Here is a 13716-nt window from a genome sequence, read left to right as displayed (position 1 = left end):
GTCTGCATACTGAATAGATTCTCCACTGTCCCTGGAGGATGGTCACACGAGTGCTGAACTCAAAAAAATCCTCGCAGACATCCGCTGGGTCCATACTGGTCGGGTCGTTCTGTCACGGCAGGGTGCGCCGATGTGAATGGAAACAGGACCCAAAGGCAGATGAAGACGAGGAGTTGTAAGTTTAAACAGAAAGCGATCCTTTATTTGGATGATTGCAGGGCTAAAACCAGGAACCTAAAGCAAACTGACAAAAAAAACCACTAAGAAACAAAGACTATGACATACTATGACAAAGACTGTAACTATGACTATGGTGGAAAAACAGACGAAGACGAAGACTAAGACTGTGACTGTGACTGTGACTCTGGTAAGATAAACAGACGACCCGACCATGACATGCAGAAAACAGAAGGCTTAAATACACACATGAGGTGATCAGGGGAAGTGGAGACACATGAGGAAACAGCTGACTGACATGAATCTAATGACAGGACCAGGAGGAGTGAAACTAAATACAATGACCAAAGAACACATGACACTGTCAGAATAAAACAGGAAACACTAAAACTAGACATGACAATACAAACTTAACATACCAAATACGTGATGAATAATGCAAGAACTCAAACATAGAAAACCCAGGAACAATAACTGCCTAAACTAAAGGCAAATAGGAAATAACACAAAACTAACAACATCTCAAAAAATAAGAACAATACAAAGAAAACTCAAAGTGCTGGGTCGAAGACCCAGCCTGTGACAGGTTCTGGACCTAATCCTACCGAATAAAATTACTAAAAAAAAACTGGAAAAAAAAAAAACAGATCACAGGTTTGTGATTGGTTATTTGTGCATATGGCATGTATGCCTGTAACCTGATAAAGTACAGAGGTCTGGATTTAAAAAATACAATAGTAAAACCAGAAAAAAGTCATGATTAAAAGTTTAAATAGAAGAATGAAATAGAGTGGGTTTTCTATTAATGCATCTGTGTTGTAACTCATGTGACCCTGCATATTAATATGATCCTTTTATTTAATTCATAAGCAATTAAAATGGCTGGTCTAGATTACCCTTTTTTCATTTCCGTCTATTCATTCACATAAAATGAAGAAGACGTGGCATAAGCTTCACACATAAATGCCCAGTGTACACAATATGGAATATGATTTGGATTGCTGAAGAGTTAAATTAAAAAATAGCATGAAAAACAATGGTAAAAAACACAGAGTGGAGAAACTGAGAAAAAGGTGAGTTAAGACAAATGAACACAAATAGAATAATAACACAAAAAAACACAAAACTGAGAACAAAATGTACTTGAAAAGTCTTATTTTGGATCATCACAAATGACTACAGTTTCATCACTTACATATTAAACAGAACGCAAACAGGAATTCTGGAGGTGTACCATCTAAAAGTGTCGTTCAGAATTGCTTTCTGTAGCCAGCTCCTTCAAAAGCACTTTCCCCATGCACTTCTAGTGCAGATAGTACAGAAAATATATGTAAACAGGAGAAGCTACATGGAAAAATCATAAAAACTTGAATAATGAAATGAACCACTTTGCGTATGTTATCTTTCTTACCATCCAGACTTCATCAGGATGCAAAAAGATTCAGGCTGAGTCTCTCTCTTTTTTTATTTTTAGAGAGAAGAGATTTTCTCCTGGCATCTCAAACTAACAACTATGCTCTTTCAGTCTTTTTCTAACTGTACTGTTATGAACTTTTAAATTTAACATGCTAACTGAGGCCTGTAGAGTCTGAGAAGCAGCTCTTAGGTTTTTTGCAATTTCTCTGAGGATTGCAGGGTCTGACCTTGGGGTGAATTTGCTGGGATGTTCACTCCTGGGATGAATATTGTGTTAACACACACCTGAATGGTTCAGGCCAGCAAACTGTCAAAATGTCTGCTTTTATAGAGGTGCTCACACTTCCCGCTGATAAATGAATCAAGTACGTAGATGTTGCATGGTGATGTGTATTTTCATATTAGATAGCAGGCAGTGATCTGTGATCTTCCACATTGGCCAGTTGTGACTCCTCCCCACAGTTTAAATGCCAAAAGTTAGCATTTTAGCTAATTGTCTGGTAAAAGGTCAATAGGCATTTGTAAATGAGACACATGGTGGGCGTTCATTAGATGTGCTGAGAGCTGCTAGTGCTTATTAGAGTAGCACTGGACCCAGCCAATGTCATCTTCCTCAAGGGACAGTCTGAGAAGTTCATTTATGGTGTATTGTAAAAAGAGGACAATGCTGTCAAAGCTGTTATTTTTTGGGCCACTCAATGTAAAGGCCAGTCTAGGGACACAGTAAATCTTGCAGAGAATTGAACTGTGTTTGTCTAAAGAGGAAAAAAATGCTTTTGGAGCCACCATGACACTTACAGTCCTCCCTCACAGTGGAGAAACAAGAAAAACATGCTGCTGAGATGACAATTTATATTTCGTGTGTTCTGATTATGTATGTCACTTCCACTTATCTAAATGTCATCGGTATCGGTTTAGCTGAAGGAACTGCAGAACAATGAAAGCAATTATCCCACTGAACCCATGGGGCTCCTGGATTTTATATGCATTGTCGTTTTTTTTCTGCTGAATATGTTGTTTGCTTGATGTGGGTGGTGGGATTAGGAGAATCCAGGATCATTTACACATTCATTACCCCTTCATTTATTAAGAGTTGGTCCGAGACAGGCTAAATCACGGCTACTCACTCAGCTCGTCTCTTGAAAACCAGTGTTCTCCCCACCGTGTGGTACTTGAAACTAGATATAATTCATCACTTCCCACCTGCAGTTGAGACCAAAGCCAGTTCTAAGTGCCTATTCTCCTTCACAAATACTCTTTTGGTCATGATAATGATTTTGGTAATTTACACCAAGACCTTTCTTCTTTTTTTTGATGAACCCTCCACCAAAGAGAGATGTCCATAAAGACTTCCCTTTATATTAATATAACCTAAACTGTTTGAGTTTTAAAGCAACACACTGGCGTGGTTTTTGTTTTGTTTTTAATCTGACCATCATGTGACAAACATTTAAATGACATAATACAATCCTCGTACTAGCAGCAATGTGAAATAACCTAAATAGCCGAACAATAAGTAGTATACCCTAGCAGCCATATATTAGTCACAAAAATATGTTCAGCCATTTATTTGCTCAACTATTAATCAGCTACAGAGCAACACTCCTGGTATTGTCTATTTCTAGCTATACATTTTTTGCTTATTGACTTCTTTTATAATTGAAAAAATAATATTATTTTTATTTAGAATCATGCATGAGTTGTATTACAATTATGGATTGATTGTTTTAATCCCTACACTTTATTTCCACTGTAAAATTACTTTATAAATCCATAATTTTCCCCACATTAACTGTGCTACCCCTGCGTGTACAACAAGTTATTAAACATACAGTCACTGTGCATACATCAAGCAAAGGCCACTGTGCAATGACATCAGAAGACTGCGGGCAGATCAGTTCAGCACCTGGACAAAGCCACAGTGGTGTAACAGCTGCACCATGCATTTAGCATGCTGAACTATGCAAGACCTTCCCTATATAAGACATTGTCTGGACGGAAGGAAGTGCTACTTCACAACCTGCATACGCCTTTCAGCACCCTTTGGGTGGGCCATTTATATGGATACACCATAATAAAATGGGAATGGTTGGTGTTATTAAAGTCTTGTTTGTGGCACATTAGTATATGTGAGGGGGCAAACTCCTCAAGATGGGTGGTGACCATGGTGGCCATTTAGAAGTCAGCCATCTTGGATACAACTTTAGTTTTTTCAATAGGAAGAGGACCATGTGACACATCAAACTTATTGGTAATGGCGAGAAATTTGGGTGTAGTGATGGATGCAGACCTAAACTTAGAAAAACACATTAAGACAATAACAAAGTCAGCTTACTATCACCTCAAGAATATATCAAGGATAAAAGATCTAATGTCTCAACAGGACCTGGAAAAACTAGTCCATGCATTCATTTTTAGTAGGCTTGATTACTGTAACAGCATCTTTACAGGTCTACCTAAAAAATCAGTCAGACAACTACAGCTCATTCAGAACTCTGCTGCTCGAGTCCTCACTAAGACCAAAAAAGTGGACCACATCAGTCCAGCTCTGAGGTCTTTACACTGGCTGCCTGTCCGTCAGAGGATAGACTTTAAAGTTCTGATGCTGGCCTATAAAGCTCTGAATGGTTTAGGACCAAAATACATCAGTGACCTCCTGACCCAGTATGAACCATCCAGATCCCTCAGGTCATCTGGATCCGGTCTTTTATCAGTTCCCAGAGTCAGAACCAGACACGGAGAAGCTGCATTCAGCTTTTATACTCCTTATATCTGGAACAAACTCCCAGAAAGCCTCAGATCAGCTGAAACACTCAGTTTATTTAAATCCAGGTTGAAGACTCACCTGTTCTCAGCTGCATTTGAATAAAGCACCAAATCCACACTTTTAAGCTTAAATTTCAAAACGTACACTAACTACTGATCTTATCTATTTCTGATTTTATCTGTTTTGATTTTATATACTGTTTTGTTTGTTTGTTAAGCTTAAATTTCAAAACTTACATTAACTACTGATTTTATCTACTGTTCTGATTTTATCTGTTTTGATTTTATATACTGTTTTTGTTTGTTTGTTTGTTTGTTTGTTAAGTGGGTTTAGAGCTCTGGGTAGCTCCCCAGCTGGGTCTAGACTGGGTCTAGAGAGTATTTTAAATTCAGGGAATTTAAAATAGAAAGTAGCTCGTCCACAGAAGGACTGGTAGCTCCCCTTACGATAAGGGTTCAGATCGCGCGAACAGGTGTGGGATTAGAGCTCTGGGTAGCTCCCCAACTGGGTCTAGACTGGGTCTAGAGAGTATTTTAAATTCAGGGAATTTAAAATAGAAAGTAGCTCGTCCACAGAAGGACTGGTAGCTCCCCTTACGATAAGGGTTCAGATCGCGCGAACAGGTGTGAAATGTGTGTGTTTAGTTAGTTTGTTTGTTTGCTTGTTTTAATCAATTTTAAATCATGCTTTTTATTTGTTTTTGTTTCTAATGTCTCTGTGAAGCACTTTGAATCACCTTGTTGTTGAATTGTGCTATACAAATAAATTTGCCTTGCCTTGCCTAATGTCACAAGAAAAACAATGGTGTGCTTGGTTTCAACGTAACTTTATTCTTTCATGAGTTATTTACAAGTTTCTCTTTGTTCACAGCCATTGACATGTCGAAGAGGTTAACACGTGAGGAGCGGATCGAAATTGTGTTGATATCTGGTGAACGCAGTAACCGGGTCATTGCAGCAGATTTCAAGACACCCTACGAGACCACCCATCTCCCATGCTACAGTTAGCAAACTGCTTGCTAAGTTTCGTGAAACTGGTTCAGTGTTGGATTTGCCAAAATGTGGACACAAGAAAACTGTCACTAATGAAGAAACATCAGTGGCTGTCCTAGCTTCATTCAGCCAGAGCCCACAGCGTAGCACTCGCCGCATGTCACTGGAGAGTGGCATTAGTCGAACATCCCTTCGGCGGATATTAGCTACTCACAAATGGCACCCTTACAAACTCCAGCTACTGCAGCATCTCAACGAGGATGACCCAGATCGGTGCACAGAATTTGTAGAATGGGCAAAACAAAAATTGGAACAGGACCCCCAGTTCACTCAGAAGATTTTGTTCAGTGATGAGGCAAACTTTTATGTGAATGGTGAAGTTAACAAACAAAACCACCGCTATTGGTCTGACACTAACCCACATTGGATGGATCCTCCAAGACTGTTGGAACAACAAAAGTGATGGTTTGGTGTGGTATATGGGGTACAACGATAGTGGGTCCATTCTTCATCAATGGAAACCTCAAGGCCACTGGATATTTGAAATTGCTAAATGATGATGTGTTTCCGTCTTTATGCACTGAAGCTGGCACGTTCCCTGAGTTTTTCCAGCAAGATGGTGCACCACCACATTATGGGTGCCAGGTCCGAGCATTTCTAGATGAACAGTTTCCTGGAACGTGGATTGGTCGTCATGGGCCAGTTGAATGGCCCCCAAGGTCTCCCGATCTGACCCCCTTAGACTTTTATCTTTGGGGTCATCTGAAGGCAATTGTCTATGGGGTGAAGATACGAGATGTGCAGCACCTGAAACTACGGATACTGGATGCCTGTGCTGGCATTTCTCCTGCGGTGTTGCTATCAGTGTGTGAAGAGTGGGAGAAGAGGGTTGCATTGACAATCCAACGCAATGGGCAGCACATTGAACACATTTTATTTTTATTTATGGTCAGAAACTTGTAAATAACCCATGAAAGAATAAAGTTACATTGAAACCAAGCACACCATTGTTTTTCTTGTGACATTACCGGTAAGTTTGATGTGTCACATGGCCCTTTTCCAATTGAAAAAACTAAAGTTGTATCCAAGATGGTCACCACCCATCTTCAGGAGTTTGCCCCCTCACATATACTAATGTACCACAAACAGGACTTTAATATCACCAACCATTCCCATTTTATTATGGTGTATCCATATAAATGGCCCACCCTGTATTGTAGAAGACAATGGTGTTACTGGACATACGGCATCTTCTTTGCATGAGAGAGCTTTAACCTGCATTTATGGATGGCACAGCGAACTCTGCTCAGAGAGAGTGATTCCTGATAGTGTTTTCTAAGCCCATGCAGTGATTTCCATGACAGAATCATACATGTTTTAAATGTCATGCTGCTTGAGAGACTGCAGACCACAGACACCCAACACTAATTTTCCACTTCATCTCTCAGAAAGGCAAAACTCTTGCTGAATTTCTACATATTCTCAGCATCTTTTTATATTATGGACTATAGATGATGAAAGTCTTTGCAATTTTACACCGGAGAACATTATTCTGAAATTGTTCCACAATCTTTAAATGCAAATCATTGCATTCTGCATTTATTTGTATTTTCCTCCAAGTCCAAACTTTTTCTGAATTAGGATGGCAAAGAGTCCAACTTTTTTGCAGCAGTGCCTCACAGATCAAGATAAAGACTACCTCGATGTTTGTGTTTATGTTGTTAATGACGGAAAACGGCATGTAGGCATGTAAAGTGAAGCCATACCGACTCTTAGACTGCAAACAAATGTTCTTTACAAAAATAGATGGCTACTCTAATCTGAGAAAAATATATTGTTTAATAAGAGACAAAAAAATAAATAAACTACAACTAAACTAAAAAAAATAAAGTCATCTAAACTGAACCATTTTCTTGACAACTATAAGTTGTATTAAATGGTTGGGTCTCATTATTAACATATTTGATCAGCATAGACCTTAAAAGCTCTCTACTGGCCACATCCCTCTTCATGGGCTGAGTGAAGTGCCATCACTTTGAAGAGCACCACAGTTATTGAAGAAGTTACACCATCAGCTGTCCTCTAATTAAAAGCAGAAACAATGATTGCTCTCCAAAGAACACATTTTCAGACAAACTCTTAACACCCCCGCCTCCACCACCGCTCTCTGGTACACATAAGCATACACACTACACACACATACGCACACACACACACCAATATAATTTAGTTTAATAAAAATTGCTAAGCCTGTAACCAATCATAAAAGCATTCGCTTTCTAGTGGAGTTATTATCAAACCAAAAGAAAGAATCTTTTCCGGGCCTGTCATCTATCAATTCTGTGACAAAGCACTCTTCAAAGCACAAGGCTAATACATTTGGTGCATGACAATAAAGCTTTTCCCAAAACCTATAGAGTGCTTTGAGTAAGTGGCAGCCAAGGACTTAAAAGTGTTTCTTTGACAAACCACTTAGTTTTCTGACTTTGGAGAAGGAATAATGATCCCTTCTGAGAGGGAGATGGAGATGTGTGGATTAAAAATAGGCCTATGTGATTTTCAAACTAGTTCTAATAACCTGCATAAACTGAAATAAATCAAAGAAGCAATCACACTTCTCAAACACTTGACCACAGTTACAGAGTCTTTCATCATTCGTTTTCCCCTGGGTGACTGACACTGCATGTAATTCCTCTCTTAAGCTAATTGTTACTTCTGTTAGAAAGACAGACCTATTTTAATTTAAAAGAACATCACCATTCATAGGTAAATTTGCTGTGTGCACTGACCAACGTATGATCCATGAGCAAAGTAGATTCATTTTCAAATACTGACAAATCCTAATGAAAGAAACTCCTGTATAAATAGCGAGCTTGTTCCTATAAACCATTATATGGCTCTAGCACTGTCAAACATAAAAACACTGTCTAAACACCTTGTTTCATTTGTCCCTTTACACATTGCAGCTACACAGAAAGTGCTACTTTGTACTCTCATAACTGATTAGTTTGCACTGTTCAAACAACTGTTTTGGAGACCTGTCTTTGATCAAAGCTTAGAAAGACTTAAGACACAATCACATTAGAACACAAGCGCACGTCTATAACCAGAACATTGTGCTGAAATCCCCAGATGGGAATGGGGAGCAATTCTATCCCCATCCCAGTGCCAATTAAAAAATGCATTGACTTTCAATTCTTCAGAAACCACAAGCCATTTCTTTAGTCCACCTCAGACTATTTCATCTAAGTGTATAGATGTCATTTCATTTTAGAGGTCAAGCGAGAGTTTGACCCTCCTTCTTTGTGACAGCCAGCATTCTGGGGATGAATGTGGGCAGTGTTTACCTTGTAGATGAAGCTTGCTCTCAGGGCTCTGCAGAAGGATTGAGCTAACTGAGTCCAGATTGTCATAGCTACTGCATCCCAGCGGGCCCGTCCGTGTCTCTGTCACCTGCAAGAGAATTAGGACTCAAATGAAAAACACATATCAGATTCACTTTCTGTACTTGTGTGCGTGCGGGCATACAAACGTCTGCGTGCCCGTTGTGTTCAAGTATTACTACACTATTACACGACTACATATCTTTGTTTCATCTATTGTGCTTTCACTGTACTCTGCTCGATGAAGTATTCCTCATTTAAAAGAAGCCATCACACAACAAACCACCCTTTAACAATGTTTAGGTGTATTATTATGTTTGAGCTACTTAGACTCTCATATGTACAGACTGTACAGCATTCACACTATTGTTATTACACCAACAGGCAAATAATGTATTGAGAACTAACTGACTCGGTTATTTTTCCACAAGGCTGATGTTCATCTTGCCACAAGGATGCGATCTTTTGGGGGGGGGGGGGGGGGAGAAATTAAGCTGTTTTGCAGGAGGAATATTTTTGAACTATGGGATTGTTCTGTTCCAAACAACAAAACAATAAACATCTTTATCTATGACAAAAAAATAGAGAACGGAACAAAAATAAAACAATGTAAGCATAACAGAAAGTATTGAAATCAGAAATCTAGCCTGGCTTAGTCAAACCTGTGTCAAGGATTTTGAAAGAATCTTTTTATCTCAGAGGCATAACAAATGAATCAATAAATATAAAGAAATTTAAACAAAGCAACAAAATTTGCAAACAATGATCCACATGTTGCAAGTCCTCAAATTAGTCATTTTTACACATTCCAACATCTGATATGATGGAAGGGCTTCTGAAACTACCCATTTAAGCAAAAAGATCCCTGAAATTCCTGACATAAAAGACTGTTTCCAGTTTTAAATAGTGCAATAATATTTGTTAGGAGCTATGTGGGGTAGAGGAGGCGCAGACAAACCTGCCTTTGAACAGTGAAAAATATTTGGATTGAGAATATATCACGGTTTGGATTGAAATGCAACTTCTTAGAATATTTTACATATTGTATCAATGCTTCATTTTTAGATTTGGTTTGAGATTATGCCAATTTAAAAAGTTTTGTGCCCTTACAAGATTATATATTGCAAACAAAAATGATTTAAAACTGAACTCATTAAAATGTGTGAAAAACAAGGTGAGCTTTTGTATCCACAGAGGGCTTTAGACAGGCTGGGGAGGCTGAGGGAACGTTGAAGACAGAACACAGAGACAAAGGCTACGAGATGACATGGCATGACAACAAGACTGACATCTACAGGACACACTGAGGACAAAACACAGGGGAAGGGAAACACTAAAGGGAACTAAACCAAAACCACAGAGAAAAATGCAATCATAAGTGCAAGAAAACTAAACGAGGAAACATAAGACACTCACACAATAATGATTAAACAAGATTCAAAACACTGGGTCAAGACGCAGAACCATCACATTCATATCTGTTGTGAGATGAATTTTCACCACAGACAGCTTCAGTAACTTATATTGCACATTTGTGTGTGTGTGTGTGTGATTGACAGTGTGATATCATTTTTTCCTGTCTTTAATTTTGATACCATACCAGATGGTGGGCTGACAAGCACGAAATTAGACAGATGTAAATCTACCCCTGGCATCAGGCGGCAAAATCAGAAGACAGACAGGGACAGACTGGAGTAGAACTATATAATCTTCATATTCAATCAATATGCTCTTGAATAAATCTTGCTATATTAGGGCACATGCTAGAGATGCAATAGCTTTTTTGTTTTTGTTTTGTTTGTTCTTCATATTTGACGATAACGCTGACATTCTTTATCTGTAGATTACGGTATGCCATTGTTGCATATTATTTGTTAAAAATATACAACATTTTAATGACTGAAATTAAATGAATGGAGTGTGAAAGAAACATACAGAGATTGGAAATACTATTTAAAAATGTCACGCTAGCATTCTGGTATTGCTACCACCAAATGTTTTACTGGTCTTTTCCTTTAAGATACAAATGGAAAAAAGTGGTTGATCCACTGAAGCTTTACTATTTTAAATTAAAACGCATACAGTACCTGCTGTTTACAGCACTGTAAGTAACTGAACTCCTGCTTTCCAGATTAGAAATTCACATTTTACTGTCTTCATAATATAAGGGCTTATTCCAGTTTAATTTGAATCACATTCAAAGAAATTTCCTTTCAACAAAGGTTAGCATGTATGACTTTTAAAAACTATTAATGAGGTAATAATGATCACCTCCTTGCAGTTTTTAGCCACAATTCATTAGTTTGGTTAAAAGAAATAAAGAATTGAATGGCAAAGGTTTTGAAGTTTTGAGGTGCTGAGGTGCACTTGACTAATGTGTGCATCTGAACTGATAACAGAACGACGCAGTCACACTGTGCCATTCACATTTTTGCTGACCCAGCTCTTTTCCTCCCTTTTTGTTGTTCTTATTGTGAAATGAATGACCTCCTTCAAAAGGTTGTATTGCACGACCCAGGGTGACTGAACAAAGGTGGATATCTGTCCCCTGTCACTTCGGGACATCTCCCATGTGACAAAATAGGTGATTTCATGGGCAAGCTAAGGCATATTTAGATCTTTACTCTCACACAAATTGTGTGCATATATATGAACACTTGCTTCTTGCCATTTTTCTTCACAGCCATTTTTCTATGGAGTTATTTGCTCCAAGAATTATGGTTCCAAATTAAGAGCACACCCGGCTTTAAGGATTAGAGACTGACCCTTGTAATCTGGATGACCTTAGGAGAGCGTAGTGCATTACTTGTTAGGCTCTGTCTTTTCATTTTCTCCACCACACACCATAAGAATGCTATGCACCAGATTATGAAAATGGAGTGTAACGTAATAAAAATACAAGGAGCAATCAAAGGACTGAAGTGGGCCAAGGGGGACTTAGAGGATTTGGATTATTAAGCAGAACACAACAGTGGAATCCCACTGGGCCCGGACTGTATAACAGTCCACAGACAGAAACCATAGTTCTGGAACAACCATCTAATTGTCATCTGTCACCAAGAAAATCATCTAACCAAGTAAATAAGAGATAATGCACAGGAGATCTAAAGTTGCAGGTTCTGTTGGTGACTTAATGCACATATATTATTCCCCGAGCCCCATATATTAAAAAAAAAAAAAAAAAAACAAACCTACGTTTTTCCTGTGCAAAGTTCTCTGTATTTCAAAATGCAAAATATAGCTTCATGATATACATACCATGCAGCTGCAGTACATCAGGTGCATGTAGTATGTGTGGGTACTTGTGGGTAACGTGTGTGTTTGCATACAGTGTGTCTGTGCATTCAGACTCAATCATGTTGCTTGTTTCTTGGGAACCGGTTGCATATGTAATGATCAGTGGCTAAGTAGCTACCCCATGAAACATTTTGACCTCAAGCACATCTGAAAATTTTGATTTGCACGTTTACATCTCAAGCTATGTATTTATAGTCCGTCATCTTTCTCACTTTATTTGATTTGAATTGGCCTAGTTAACTTGCTTTAATTGGGTATCTGCCTTTCCAGCACACAGGCCCATTCACTTCACATCTATAGCTGACCTTTCTAATGTACCTGCCTTTCATTAAGCGCCAACTGGAATTTCTTTAATACAAAGAGGAACATTTGGCAGTTAAAATCATAGGTAAAGGTCATTTCGTGAAAACTGTGCAATGGAAAAAAAGAATCTCATATAAAATTATTATACAAAATAGACTCTAAAGCACTGTGAATTATTAGGGATAAAACACGGAAAAGGTAGCTGTAAAACTGCTATTATGTGAGCTTTGCTCATAGTTTGTGCACACATGTATCAAAAGGTAAATGCATCCATGAGTTTAGGCCAGTGTATACCTATCTTTTTATTAATACATCTCTCCAGATGTATCATAATACCGTCCCCTTATGCCTTGTATTAGATAACTTTGTCATTTGTCACCTAAAACATCTCCCTATCTCTACATATGATTCAGTGTGTATCGACTGCTTCAGCGTGCAATAAAATCACTTTTTGTCAGGTTCATTAAAATTACACAGCATAGGAAGCTGTCATTATTTCTACAATTCCTTGAAGTTGTCATGGGAGTAGTATGATCTTACTTCTATACTGCTATACTGAAAAGGATGTTTCTCTGAAACCAAACCACACATTATTCTAGTCTCCGTTGCAAGAAAGAACAAGGAGAAATAAAAGGTGGTTTGAAGCTATGTGAGATAAGGAAAACAATGTATGAGGCAATAAGATGGGTGAGTGGGACAGGGAAGATTACTGTAAGGTTCAACTGTCTTCATTACACGTCTCTTCTGCTGCACCATCCTAATCTGCCCATCACATGCCATTTTCTTAATGACTTGCTATTTATGGCTACATAGAAAAGAAGAGACGTGCTCCTCTGTAATTCTTCACCCTGGTAGTGAAAACTCTCTCAGGACACTTTTCTGCCTACTTCATATCATTTTTCGTGTGGCTAGAGTGTTCCTCTAAGTCACACTGGAGGCACGGAGCAACCACGTTTTTTTTTCTGTAGTAGCACATTTCCCTTGAACATTTATAAAATTCTCTGTATGAATATTTAAATATCTAAATGTGTCAAGTGTAAAAGACATTATTAATGTAACTCTTTAGTTTTAAGTGATACGGAAAAAAAAAAAGATCAACTTTAGGGCATTTCTAATTATAAACTTGGCACCCTCGAGTGTTGTAACTCAAGCAACACTGAATATAAAATCTGTCATGCTTGCTTGTGGCAAATGCAAATTAGATGTAAACTGCTCCGAACTTGGCTTCTGCAGACGACAGAAATCTGGGTCATATTGTATACATGTTAAATTTCTCTTGCCCTACACAAGGCTCACAAGACTAGACTGAGAGATGAGAAAAAGGATCATATGACTCTTGCTGGTACACTACCACCACCCACAGCACTGCAGCATCATCAGG

The 13716-nt window shown here is 38.4% G+C and overlaps 1 protein-coding gene across 1 annotated transcript in view; it reads right to left on the bottom strand.

The window, feature by feature from the left end:
* The window catches only part of brinp1 (bone morphogenetic protein/retinoic acid inducible neural-specific 1), a 115778-nt gene that overhangs the window by 24859 nt on the left and 77203 nt on the right, over positions 1-13716 (bottom strand). Inside the window, exon 5 of the mRNA XM_080869489.1 lies at positions 8700-8805. Within this exon, the coding sequence (XP_080725615.1) occupies positions 8700-8805 (106 nt within the window). The remainder of the gene's footprint in view (positions 1-8699; positions 8806-13716) is intronic.

This window comes from Rhamphochromis sp. 'chilingali' (genome assembly GCF_963969265.1).
Source record: "Rhamphochromis sp. 'chilingali' genome assembly, chromosome: 2".
NCBI lineage: Eukaryota > Metazoa > Chordata > Actinopteri > Cichliformes > Cichlidae > Rhamphochromis > Rhamphochromis sp. 'chilingali'.
The sequence above is the reverse complement of the archived record's forward strand: the minus strand, read 5'-3'. Positions and strand labels throughout refer to the sequence as shown.